Source organism: Cibotium barometz, chromosome 49 (genome assembly GCF_041138505.1).
Source record: "Cibotium barometz isolate CiBa-2024 chromosome 49, ASM4113850v1, whole genome shotgun sequence".
Classification (NCBI taxonomy): domain Eukaryota; kingdom Viridiplantae; phylum Streptophyta; class Polypodiopsida; order Cyatheales; family Cibotiaceae; genus Cibotium; species Cibotium barometz.
In genome coordinates this window covers 4,297,664-4,310,962 of record NC_141094.1, presented here as the reverse complement: position 1 = coordinate 4,310,962, position 13,299 = coordinate 4,297,664, and the positions used below count along the sequence as shown (strand labels likewise).

At 43.5% G+C, this 13,299-nt stretch overlaps 1 protein-coding gene across 5 annotated transcripts; it reads left to right on the top strand.

Moving 5' to 3' along the window:
- Positions 1-2,948: 2,948 nt before the first annotated feature.
- LOC147610214 (transcription factor GTE9-like) lies at positions 2,949-7,526 on the top strand. Of its 5 annotated transcripts, XR_015264068.1 has the most exons (13): positions 2,949-3,101; positions 3,269-4,951; positions 5,040-5,082; positions 5,164-5,313; positions 5,435-5,526; positions 5,729-5,801; positions 5,961-6,035; positions 6,137-6,252; positions 6,348-6,414; positions 6,506-6,636; positions 6,766-6,827; positions 6,919-7,024; positions 7,101-7,526. XR_015264068.1 is itself a non-coding variant. In XM_086786462.1 (12 exons), exons 2-12 carry the CDS (start codon positions 3,329-3,331, stop codon positions 6,953-6,955), a joined length of 2,469 nt encoding a protein of 822 aa, XP_086642588.1. In that variant the 5' UTR covers positions 2,949-3,101; positions 3,269-3,328; the 3' UTR covers positions 6,956-7,526. The 5 variants fall into 5 exon arrangements, 4 of the variants coding, with proteins under 4 accessions (XP_086642588.1, XP_086642587.1, XP_086642586.1 ...); XM_086786462.1 differs by having other exon boundaries at positions 6,919-7,526; XM_086786461.1 differs by having other exon boundaries at positions 6,766-7,024.
- The last annotated feature ends 5,773 nt before the right edge of the window (positions 7,527-13,299 follow it).

The following is a 13,299-nucleotide window of genomic DNA, read 5'->3' as shown; positions in this document are numbered from 1 at the left end:
AATAGTATTATAAGGTCTCAAATGCTTTCTTGTATTGTTGCTTGTGTTTAACATCTCCTTGGCGGTTTTCATAATATGAAAAACTCTTGTAATTTCCTTTAAAATTTAATGGAAGTTTCATCCGTGATTGATTAGAGAAAAAGACATGAATGCTGTCTTTTTGTGTCCCTACATCTTTCTACGATGTCTTTTAAGTGTGAGATAACTAAAGTTGCTATGAAATTGTAGTTAATTGAGATTAAAGCAATCATCAAATTCATCTCATTGCTTTGATAAAGAGAGAGAGAGAGAGAGAGAGAGAGAGAGAGAGAGAGAGAGAGAGTGAAAAGAGAGTAGAGAGAGAAACTACTCGCCTTAAATCCAAAAAGCGCTCGCTAAAAATTCCTCGCCAAAAAAATATGTCCCCCTACATGCAACCTAGCTTGTATACTTGTTATAGATATCAATGCTCTCTTACTTCATGTATGCCATCCACCCCTCTCCAAGGCAAGTCCCCTCACTTAACATTGCCAAAATCCCCCATTTCCCTGCACTCCCCCCAAAATCCCCCATTTCCTCCAAGTCTCCCCAAAATCCTTGTATTCACTCCAATTTTTACCAATTCCCCAAGTTCTATGATTTCCAACAATTTTCCCATGTTTTTCATAATCCCCCAATTTCCCACATTTCTCCAATTTCCCCCCCAAATTTCGTCATACACATTTTTTAAGTACATAACATGAGTGTACTTAATGTGCTTATGCGTACTTTATGTACTCGTTTAGGACACATTCCAAATAATAAACAAACTATACCTAACATTTCTAACCATCTTGCCCCTTTTAGGCAAGCTAAATTGCAACTTTGGAAGAGAGAGGGGGGTTGACTATGCATGGGAAATTCTCTATTAGACCTCATATACAAGTTCTAGAGGAAGGGCTATGTTTAATGTCTAATTGTAGTGGTGATACTTTTGAAAATGAACTTGTACACCCTTTCATCGATCATGGATCAAACTTGTGGTAGTGGCATCTAAATTTAATCAAAATTGAACTCGCCTTGTGTTGTGCTATGACCCCTTTAAATATCTTTTGTATAGTTCTTAAAACAAAAAACACAACTAAGTGCATATTGCTCATGAGAGCATTGTGGTAGAGTGTTGGTCAATGGAGAATGCTAAGAAAAAAAAGGTCTTGGGTTCAATCCTTCCCACCACATCCGCGAGGTGCAAAACCTATATGGCATTTCCTTGAGTACCCTCTCTTGCAATGCATCACTTGTAAGCTAAACACATCAAGAAAAAAACTAAGTGCATGTTATATGTTTTTGTTTTGTGGTTGTATAAAATGGATGTGTTTGTTTCAAGTCATCAAACCTCCATTCATAAGAAAGAAAGTAACATAAAGTACTACCTGATAAGCATAAGAGCATGTTTTGAAATCAAACCACCCCAACCATTACAAACTCTAGTCTTTACACTTTTCTTGCATCATAACTTGTCATACTTCCTGATAGCAACCAACTATCTTTGTTTCAAGTAACATGCATATACAAAACATAAAGATGAACACATGTTAGCTAGATTTCTTACATTCCAAATTAATGAGAGGGAGCCTTGATATAAACATTGACTTAAATTGTCATGGGTATTATTTAATGCCTGCCTTTTGCTAGCATTAAACAATGCACTATTAGTGCTCTTTCATCCCCACCCCCTTCCTTCATTCACCACGCTTAACAACCCATCCATCAGCCCTCCTCCTCACTTCCACTCCTTGCTACTATCTCTCAACGTCTACTCCCATTCTTTGAGCCTCTGCCCCACTGCCTGTCTATGTATATAGCTGGCCTCCCACTCCGCTCACCCACCTCTTATCGATGTTTTCCTAGAACCTTAGAGAGCATCCTCTCGTATTGCTTTCATTGTAGCTTTTGGTGAGGAAAACACAAAGAATTGATTGACGGAGAAGGCATGCAGAGAGGGAAAACACCACACATACCAATTTGCCAAAAAAGGGAGATTTGTTTTGATAATTGCTAAAAAAGACCTCTTAAAACCTTCAAAATCCACTTCCCTACCTTGCATATTCCTAGAAAATCAATGGAATTAAAAAATAACGATTTGTTCAAGTCTACCCACTATGTACGAGCTATGCATCCACCAACACATTCAAGCACTTTGACTAGTTTTCACATTTTAAATCAAATTAAACGTTTTAAAGATAGAGCATTGATGTAGTATCCATTCACTACACCAAAACATGAGAGTTATTAAAGCAAGTAGCAAATAGTTATGTGCATACTTATTGCAATACTTTGAATGGTCATAGAGAGAGCCAAAGTCTAGTGCCCAAAGCATGGCAGAGAGTATGAGGCATAGGCTAGAGGAATTCACAAACCCTTTACACATAGCCATTACGACTCCAATGGCTAAGAGTATGAGGCAAAGGCTAGAGGAATTCACAAACCCTTTACACATAACCATTTCACTTGGAGTTGTAGCTTTCTGTGTTAGCAATAGTAGAGAGTTTGCTTGGTTGGAGCACTGGCGCTCCCACTCACTGAGGAGTGGTTCACGCCTTTCGAGTCAGTGGCCCCACGGTGGATGGGAGCCTTTACACAGTTGGAGATCTTGATTGCTGTCAGAGCTTGCACTAAGGATGGTAGATGCCTCTACTATGAGATCCAGGATGAGGGCAGACTTCAGAGAGTGGAGGCGGAGTTGCCTTTGGTTGCAGAGTGCATCTTTCAGAGGATACGAGTAGTGGCCGCCGATTAGATGCTAGTCAAAATGTCACGAGTGTCTTTTAAAAGATGTTGGGCAACGAGGGCTGAAATCTGAAGGCCAACCCTAACCTTCAATTAGAAAGCCATAAACTAGGTACCTTAAAATTTTCAAAATAGTGGCCTTCTTTTTCAACATCAACCAACCTATCAATAAGCTTGGAAAGCCTTGGATTGAGTACAATTTCTGGCCCATAAGCAAGTGAACTCATTTATTCAGCCCTTTGACGTAGGATCTATATAACCTCCACTCTCCACTCTGCATTCTTGTCTGTGCTGCCTTGCTGCAGCATCGCCATAGCCGTAGCTCCATATCCCACCTCGTCTGTACTGGGCAGGTAAACTCAATCGAAGGCCTCTTTCGCTTTGTCGGTGAAGCTCCTTTCCCCCTGTTACTGGCTTCTTATCTATGCGTGTGTTTCCCTCTGTGTTTAGGGTTTCTTCCCCCTCTATGTTTTACGGCTTGATTTAGCTTCAGCTGCTTTCATGCCCCCGACGTGTGCAGGTGTAGCTAGAAGAGGTGGCTGTACTACTCGCCTGGGGATCTGAACCGAGTAACTTGGATATGGCATCTGCCGTCCTCGTCACATACGAGCGGAAGCCTGGCTTCAGCCGCAACACCTCCATGAAGAAGGCCCAGAATGCATCGAATGGATGTGCCCTGGATCCGGTGGCCCCCGAGCGCTCCTACACGTCAGAGACTCTGGCAGATTCCTCTAATGTTCGAAGGTTCCGACCGCCCGCCGCCACTGTACCCTCTGTTGCACAGAACTTCACCACTAACTCAGCTGAGCAGCTCTCAGAAACTGCCTCCGAAGACTCCTGCAGCTTGAAGAGGAAGTCGATGAGCGTGAATGGTGATAAAGTCAAGGACTCCTTCGTCTCTGGCTTTGGAACAGCCATAAGGGATCTCAGCAGGAGTGAGAAGAGTCAGCTACGTAAGCGGCTCAAGGTGGAGCTTCAGCAGGTTAGATCTCTTTCCCTGAAAGTGGAAGCAAGGGAGCTCCAGGTCAAGAGTTTGTCACAGGTACCTGCTGTCCATAGTCATGCCTTTGTATCTAGCAGGTCTGTAATCAATGGATCTGCTTCCAACGGACACTATTTGCCTGCAGCTGCAGAGTCATCTCTCAGAGATGGTCGCCTTTGCAGACAGCCCAGCCTCGTCATTCCTGAAATAAATCTGGAAAGCCTGAACACAGCGGGTAAAGACAAACGGACTCCCAAAGCTAACCAGCTCTATGTCAACTCTGAATTTTTATCTGGAAAGGAGAAACTCCCACCTTCAGAGAAGCACAAGTCTAAAGCAGCTTCAAACGCAAAGAGGAGTCTGTATGGAAAGTTAGACTCTCGAAATGCTAAGAGGCATAAGATTGATATTACTAATGGAAGGAGGACAAGTGAGCTCTTGAAGCAGTGTGCTATTATCCTGAAAAAGTTGATGGGTCACAAGTTTGGCTGGGTATTCAACGAGCCTGTTGATGTTGTGAAGCTGAACCTGCACGACTATCTCAAAATTATTAAGAGGCCCATGGATCTGGGCACCGTCAAGAGAAATCTAGACAATGGTGTTTACTTGCTACCCACTGAATTTTGCGAGGATGTCAGGCTCACCTTTGCAAATGCAATGAAATATAATCCCCAGGGTCATGATGTATACCACATGGCAGATACACTCAGGGGGATATTTGAAGGGAAGTGGAAGACCTTGGAAGAAAAGTTAAAAGAACTTGATTCTGCTAACGACAGATTGGTGAACCCAGAACCAAAAGATCATCATTTGGCCCTACCTGAACAGGGCCTGCCAGCGTCAAATGTTGGGCATGTGCACTCATTAAGTAATAGGCCTGTCTCTGCAACGAAAGCAAAGCCACCCTCCATTGTAAGGTCAGCTTCAAAGGCAAAAAGTAAAGCTGCCCCCCCACCCAAGCGGCAAATGACATTTGAAGAGAAACAGCAGTTGAGTGACTGCCTTGGTAGTCTTCCTGCAGACAAGCTTGAGCAGGCAGTCCAGATCATGAGGAAAAACCCCAGTTTAATGCAGAATGAAGATGAGATTGAAGTTGACATTGAGTCATTTGACTCTGAAACCTTGTGGGAATTACACCAGTTTGTTATGGGCTGTAACCAGCCAAAGAAGCAAGAGGAGAGGGCATTGCCGGCAGGCTTGCAGCGGTCCAGCTTGCATCAGGTGCTCTACAATCACTGTTCCCTGTGTTATTTATTTGTGATGTCTTGGTGTTTTACATATTGATTTCAGTATCTGTTATGTGTCTCAGATGTCCAATGGACCTTCCAAGACTCCCAAGCCTTCTCAGAGAGGTGAGATATGCCAGGCAAGAGCTTATGTAAGTTTGAATGTTGATTATGTTTCATATATGCTTACATTCTGATTTCCAGCAGGCAGTGAAGCTGGAGAGGAGGAGGTTGACATCGAAGATGATATGCCTGCCAAGGAGTTTCCACCGGTTGTTATTGACAAGGACAGGGTTGCTAGCATGAAAAACAGCAGTTCAAGCAGCTCGAGTAGTGGTTCTGGGTCTTCCTCTAGTGGTTAGCTTGGAGTTATTTGTCTTACTGATTGCAGCATGTTATTTGAAATCATTCAACATCTTACTGGATGTAGAATGTTCCCAGTGGTAGAACTCTGTTGGAACTCTGTTGATTTTTACAGATTCAGACTCGGGGAGCTCTTCTGGGAGTGATTCTGAAGCAGGTGATAGCCATTCTGCTGGGGCTGTTTCTAAGGTTTCGACTGTAAACAAGGTTTGACAGAGCCAGCCATGCGATGCAAATTTGAAGTTGCACCTCAGATTGCACTTTTTTGTATGTGGAAGCAATTTTTTTGCTTGTGAAATCTCTGTTTTCAGTAAAAAGTGCTTGACACTTGGGCATATGAGTTTGTGTACGTATTGTGGAGGAGGCTGAAACTGCCCTTCCTTGCGGAATGTCCCCGCCACCGCTGCAGGAACCCGTGGGTTCAGCCGCTGTTGGCGACCGAAGGGGCTGTCCTCCTACGCTCAAGGATGATGGGGTCAAAAGTGCGTCCTGACTCTTCAAAACTTCTCTTGGGTATCCAGCAGTTTCTTTGTCAGGCTTTGCTTCTCTGGTCTACTTCTACGTGTTGGTTATTGCTGCTGCTGTTTTTACTGTGCTGCGGCTGCTCAGGTATGTCTAACAGTGCGAAGTAACATACACAGGGTCTGTAAATGATGTGGGTGAGGAAAATCCATCCACAAAGGCCTCTTGTCCTGAGTCTGGTTTTCAGTCTGAAGGTATTCTGTGATTCCTTCTCATGATAGTTTCTCCTACTCATTATTGGCTCCTTTTTAATAGCTGAGGGTACTGATTTCTCTTCATTGATGTCTGGGCAAAGGAAATGACAGCTCAGAGGAGGCTTGCCATGAGCGACAGGCTCGAGCTGCCCTGTTGCGTAGTCGTTTTGCTGAGACCATTTTGAAAGCACAGGAGAAGACCTTGCCTTTAAACAAGGTTTTGTTCCCTCTTTTATCAAAGCCTAGTCGTGATTGTATGTCTTGCTTTTATGCCATGGTCTCTCAGGAAGGTTGATGTTGGACTGCTTGTAGAGTGACAAGGTGGGTCCTGAAAAGCTCAAGAAAGATCAGGAAGAGCTAGAGAGACGAAGGAAAGAAGGTAAGAAAGACTTTCTCTTTGTTGGAAGTACGTTGTTTTGTGCCAAGCTGTGTGCGCCAGCTTCTCATTAGGAGCTCTTTTCCTTTGGCAGAGAAAGCCCGTCTTCAAGCTGAGGCCAGAGCAGCAGAATTAGCCCGTAAAAAGGCCGAGGTAGCAGCTGCAGCTGAGGTTAAACGAAGAAGGGAGGCTGAACGAGAGGCTGCTCGCCTGGCATTGCAAAATGTAACAGCTCTTGGATGTTATGGTTTGAATTTGTCTGCTGCTGTTCAAGGTGTCAGGTGTAGATTGATTCTTTTCAAGGTGCAGGTGGTTTTTCCTTAACTTGTATGCTGGTGGCTTGTGATATTATAGATGGAGAAGACCGTTGAAATTGATGAGCATATGGAAGTTCTGAAGGATTTGGAGAAGCTGAGGTCTGCTCCTTCTGAACATATTCCCTATTCAGGAGAGGATACAAGCCCTGTGCACACTTCAGAAGGTGGTCTGTCCACGTTTGCTTTTCAGGGTGCTAATCCTTTGGAACGGCTGGGTCTCTTCATGAGAAGTGATGAAGAGGAGCAGCAGCAAGAAGTGGATCCAGCTCCTGCTCTGTGTAGCTCTTCATGAAAAGGTCTAATCGTTTCGCACCATGAAGTCCCAAGATTAAAGCAAGAATTGGAATCAGTGCTTTTTGGTTGAAAGTGAAGGTGGATTTGGTCCAACGGTGAATTGTAAGACGCGATGGAAGCCCGGAGCTGAAGACACAGATCTTGCTGTTTGTTGTATGGGAGAGGGTGGGAAATATGCATTGATGGAAGAGGGAGGGTGGTTCAAATGGATAGCACACGAATTGTGTCTATGAAGTCCATTAACCTTCCATAGTGCTCCCTTTTTACAGTGGACACTCCGGATTAATTGTGGCCTCCATGTCTTTCAAGCTTCACTCGGTTCACATGGAATATGATATGTGGATGTGTGCAGCACACAGTTTCTCCCCTCCAATTTTTTCCCTGTTAGCCACATGATCTTATCAAAGCTAACATTTAGCTAACCCTCATTTGGAATACTAACCCTTTCTCTCTGATGTATCAAAAATTTCCTGGAAATATTTATAATATACAGCAGTTAAGTCACAATGATTGCAGCTGGCAAACACCATGTCAAGGATAGGCAAACACCATGTCAAGGATATGCTCTTGTGATACAATGAATAAGTGCTGTTGAAATGCCTCTGTACGTGTGCCTTGCTATTTCGTGCCACGATAAAGTAAGATGCATCCTCCAATCACAAGCCAGGGAGAGAATTCCTCAGACCAAGCCATAGCCTGATGGCCACATGCCTGCCCCATGGAGTGGCCCTCTAATAACATGCTCCTGAGTGGCATGAGCTCGCTGCCCACTCAGCCCATGTTATTTTCAGATGGTTTGTATAAAATCCAGCAATTTACTTTTTGTAACTGGTCTTCCCATCAAGCTTTGTGCAACATGCTTTTGAAGCTGGGATTTTTTAAAGCTTTGTAAAATCCTCCTGCTGGATCTTTGAGAAGTGCCAGCCTAGCTTTCAAAACGTTTTCTGTTTGCTTTCATTTTGGTAATTGTGTGTTTTATCAGTGGTGGCCTTGGTATTTTGTTGAGTTCTTCATAGCATATATTGGTCTGCTTATGATGTACTCAAGGCACAAGCAGTACAAGGTTCACTTTCACTCTCTCGCTCACTCAGACAGTACACAATGAAATAATGCTTAAGGGCTTTGTATTATTATAAGATTTGTGGAATGCTATGTGCTCGAGATTCATTCTGTCCTATTGATCTCTTCCATCTCTCTATATATCTATCTTCTAATTGCTAACTGCTTCCTTCTTTGCTATCTTGGAAGGATCTTCTTCTTGTCTCTTCTAGTCGTTGCCTACTATTACAAGACTCATTTTGTTAACAGATTGTTACAATAAAGTACATAGGATTACAGTGTGCGCGGGTGTGATCGACTTTCAAGTTTCTTTGCAGGCTCGCTCGCTCAATTTTAATTGCTGTGAACCTGAACAACCCGACCTTCTCTAGCCATTCTTACTAAAATATAGGGTCTAGGATGGTGCTACAAGAATCAAACTCCATTGGCTTGCTTTTGTTAGCCATGGTAGGTTCTGGGCGTGGATTTTGGCAAGAAGAAAGAGAGATGGTTGATAGCGAGGGGGCCTGAGAAAGCGAAGCAGCGAGGAAGAATGAGAGTGATTTGCAAATGATTTAGGGAGAGCAGGGGTGGGGGAGGTCGGTTGTGATAGGGTTTCTTGATTGGGGTTTTGTTTTCGAGGTGTTTGCACCTACCCATGGTTTTTCTAGAAGTGAGGTAGCCGCCCAAGAATGTCATGATTCCTATGTGTCGTATTTACTATGCTTTGCTCCACATTTCCACACCTTTGCTTTTCATCATGCATTTGCTCTCCGTTTGATGTTGCTCATTGGAGTGTTGTACACATGTCTTCATTTTGTTGCACTGTATAGATGGGGATCGTTTGAGCTGAACAGCATCACATGTGCTTCTTGTTACCATCCACCCACTTCTTTCTTCTTTTCTGGGTGATATTTGCCACTCATGCACTCTGCTCTCCTCCATTTCCATGAGATGTTGCATCTGTTGGTTGATTGATTCCTCGGGGTTGAGTCTTTCAGTCAGGGCTATTCTGAGGCTTGGAACCACATACTCCATCGGAACTACTGCTTCTAAGCCATAGACTAAAGAAAATAGGGTGAATCAAGTGCTTACCTTATATGCTGTATGCCCACAGTGCGGAGTGCAGCTTCTCATCTCAATCTATTCTATTTTGATTTACTGTTTTTATGAGGATCCGCTTCAGCATCTAATTTGTGGACGCTGTTTTATCTTTGCTTGCGGATAGTAAACAATTGATTTTTTGGGGAGGATCGTGTGTTGTTGCGTCAGTCTCTGAAGCACCTCATTGATGAATTGTCCTCGGTCATCACTGACTAGCTCTACTGGGCATCGAAGCCTCGTCATGATGTTTTCGTACAGAAACTTGGCTACTGCTCTGTAGCTGAATTGTCTTTAAGGGCTTTTGCTTCCACCCATTTGGTGCACTAGTTAGCCACAAGGATGTATTTGTTATTAGTCCTTCTTACTAAGGGTTTGAATGGTCCCACGAAATCCATTCCCCACTTCTGAAAGGATTCAAGTGGTAGAATTGCCTGATGGGGCATCCGATCAGCAGACTGACGACTGTCTTCTGAGCTGTTGACACACATCACATTGTCAAGCATGATCCCATGCATCTTTTAAGTACGGTGGCCCACCATAAGCCTTCTTGTAAGACTTTTCTTCTCGTTGTTTCTTCAGAGTAGTATCCTCTTGACACTCCTTGATGTGCTTCCATGAAGATAGCCGTCTTTTCATGGTTTGGCACATATCTGCGGACCACCCGGTCAATTCCTTGTTTGTACAGGGCTCTTGTAATCTCAATGTAGTGCCTGTTTCGGAGAGCTTGTTTCTTCCGCATTGTGATCTCTGCTCATGTCAGCGCGGGCGATGTGCCTTCTATGACGAACTGCAGCATGTCAAAGTTCTTTGCATGCGTGCTGACTGAACAGAAAATAGGTTTGCATCTGGAAACTGATCAACCATCCCTTTGGGCTACTTCCTTGTGTATATTTTGCTGAGGAAATCTGCTACTGCATTTTGGTTGTTGGGGGTGTGCACGATGGTGAACTGAAATTCTTGCAGAAGAAGCATCCACCTTGCTAGCTTCTCGGTCAGATCTAGTTTATTTACCAGATACAGTAGGGCTTGATGATTGACATGGAATACAAAATGATTTCCTAGCAGATAATGACAAAATTATTGACTGAATAAATCAGCCCAAAGGCTTTCCTCTCAGTGGTGTTGTAATTTTTCTCGGCATTTGATAGCATCCGACTAGCATAGTAAATGAGTCTATACCACCGTTCCTCTATCTGTTGCATTAGCACACTGCTAATTGTTGTGTTCGATGCATCCACGAAAACATGAAACATCTTGTCCCATTCTTGTGGTTGGATCATCGGTGCACTGGTGGGGCGAGCATTCTTTTTAGATTTTGGAAGGCGTCCTTGCGCTCTTTTGTCCAGAGGAATTCTACCCCCTTCTTTGCTCGGCTGTACAGTGGTTGTGCCACATCGACAAGGTACCTCGGGAATCAGTTGTACCATTGGTTGTGCCACATCGACAAGGTACCTCGGGAATCAGTTGTACCATTTGATTTGGCCCAAGAATCTGCTGAGCTTCTTCAGGTTCTGTGGTGCATTTAGCTTGTTGATCATCTTGACCTTGGCTGGATCTACAACAATCCTATCTTTGGACACTATGTGTCCAAAGATAGGATTGTTGTAGATCCTATCTTTGGACACTATGTGTCCAAGGAGTGTTTTGCCCCTCACCGCCGTAAATGTGCACTTCATTGGATTCAGCTTCAGCTTCGTCTGCTTGCACCTTTTCAGGCACAGGTGTAGCTGGTGTACAAATGTTCCCCACACTTTCCGAAGACACTGAAGTCATCCACAAACACGCATGCATTGAGTTAGGTAATCATAGAAAATTTCTTGTACCACGCGTAAGAATGTTGCGGATGCATTTCAGAGTCTGAAGATCATGACGTTGATGTGTCAGGGGAAAACCTGCCTCTATAGCTCGTCCAAACACACCATCGTGAGGAGGATGCTAACAACTAGCACCACAACACCAACACAAACACCAAATCAAGGTACCAATCCACTCAGCTGATGTCATTTGTCCTTTAGCTGACACAATCGAACACCTGAATACTCTCCAAACCCCTCAAACTGATCTAGTTGACTCCACTAGCTATCCTCCCAGGTCAGACCTGACCTCACAGACCCCTGATCTTCTCTCTCAAACCTTCAGTTGACCTCTTTTGACACAAACTGCTCAGTTGCTTGACTGAAAACTGCATTAGGCAGTTGCTGTTGACCCTAGTCAGAATTATGTCTGCCAAGCTTGCTCAAAGTTCCTCTAGCCTCAGCTATCTTAAAAAACTTGCTTCAGAACCTCACAAAACCTGCCAACACATCCTTGCTGACTTCTTTTGCTGATTGAAATATGACTTATCTTAACCAGTTGATTTAGTTCTGAATCAGATCTCAACACTTCAGTGTCCGCCGACACCTCCAAAATTGGGACACATGTCAAGAAAGGAATAACACCAAAAGACTAAGTCAATGAAGTGCATGGTGAAATATCATCACCATAAAACCATGGTGACTTTGTTTGCCCGAGACATTTAATTGATTGTGATCAAAGTTTGAAAAGATGAAAAGAAAAGAAAAAACAAAGAAAGGCTCAAGCTCCCACCTCAATAAGTAAGTGTCGATTTGAATTCCAAGAAGCGAGGAGGGATGCGATACAAAGAAGGCACGATTGCATTTGAACACATGATGAAAGGCGATTGCAAAATGACAAAAAAGGAAAGAATTTTGAATTTATGGCGCATCCGTCGGGACTGGGTGGCTACCTTAATGAAGAATGCCACGTGTTGTCCTAAGATTGGTCTGGAAAAAGTAAATGTTTCATGGCGTGAAACACTTTGCACTAGTTCACGGTGTGAGCTATTTTGCACCAATTCACGGCATGAATTGTTTTGGATCAGTTCATGGCGTGAGCCTTTTAAGATCGGTTCACAGCGTAAACCTTTTTTGTACCAGTTCACGGCGTGAACTTTTTTGGATCATGTGTGTGCAAGATTGATACCTTCTATTTCTCTTCATGCTCAGACATTCAAACATGCATTTAAAGGAGTAAATGATACCGAGTTTTACCTTGTATCCATTTTGTGACTACTGGATACCTTCAACTTTTTATTGCCATGGGAACCAAGGTGGCACTTTGGCACTTCTAGGTAGGTGTTGTTGCAGCAGGCGTTTTAATTATGTGTGGGAGTGTTTGATTCTTCCCTCCACCCAATTGAACAGTTTTTCTACTGAGTCCTATGGATTGGGGCTTGTTTCAGTGTCCATTTGTTGAACCTTCTTTTTTCTCCCTTCAAGGTCCTTGTCTAGCTCCTTAATCGAGGTGGTTACTGGTATTGGTTTGGCTATATTTAACCCATCTTGTTGGGTTGGCTTCTTCCTCCACACCAATGTTTGTGCATTTTGAGCATTGGTTTTAGTTGGGAGTTAGTTCCAAATGCCTTTACTACCCTTTCCTTTATATTCAGAGGTGTTTGCAAATGGTGGCCACCACTGGGTGGGGTTTGGGCACCCATATATTGTTGTATTGCCTTGGTAGTAGTGACCTTGGGCCATTAGCAAGTCCTTTCAGACCCATTGCTTATGAATGCCTTGTGGAGTGTTGATTTGCCTGGAGTACAGCCACCTTACCTGTGAAGACCATTTCTATTCCTTGACTCGCTTTTGAATCCTTCTTGTTGTTTCCTTATTAACCTCCTTCTCCTCCTTGTGGATCTGGTTTCTAAGTTGAACCTTAGGTACCCAATGCTGTGTACCTTGTGACTTGGGATGCTTTTTGCGTAGGGATTACGGAATCGCTGTCTTTTTTGCTTCATGAGTTTATGTCACCGTGCTTCATGTTTCTATCTCCTCAATCATGGCCTTCTTCCCTACGTTTATGGGGCTCCATAAGGGTATGGATATGACATTGTCGGCCTTGTTTAGCAGTGTTGTCCTCTTCTCCCATTGGATATGATATTTGCTGGTGCAAATCCAGGATCGTCCTAGGATAATTTCCTCTTCCATGGAACCTGCAGGCATAACAAACACCTTCCCAACAAAGGAATTATTTCTGATGGAAATATTAACACTTAAAAATCCCTCAACTTTTGTGCACACTGCGTACCTGTGCGTTGCGTACCTGTGCGTTGGTGGTTTCAAGGTGTGGTTTATCT

Bases quoted from the DNA above. Each gene is read 5' to 3' on its own strand.
- LOC147610214 (XM_086786463.1), top strand. From the start codon at position 3,329: ATGGCATCTGCCGTCCTCGTCACATACGAGCGGAAGCCTGGCTTCAGC. The intron at 5,527-5,683 runs GTTTGACAGAGC...ATTGTGGAGGAG, and splicing joins AGGTTTCGACTGTAAACAAG to GCTGAAACTGCCCTTCCTTG. The intron at 6,253-6,347 runs GTTTTGTTCCCT...GACTGCTTGTAG, and splicing joins AGACCTTGCCTTTAAACAAG to AGTGACAAGGTGGGTCCTGA.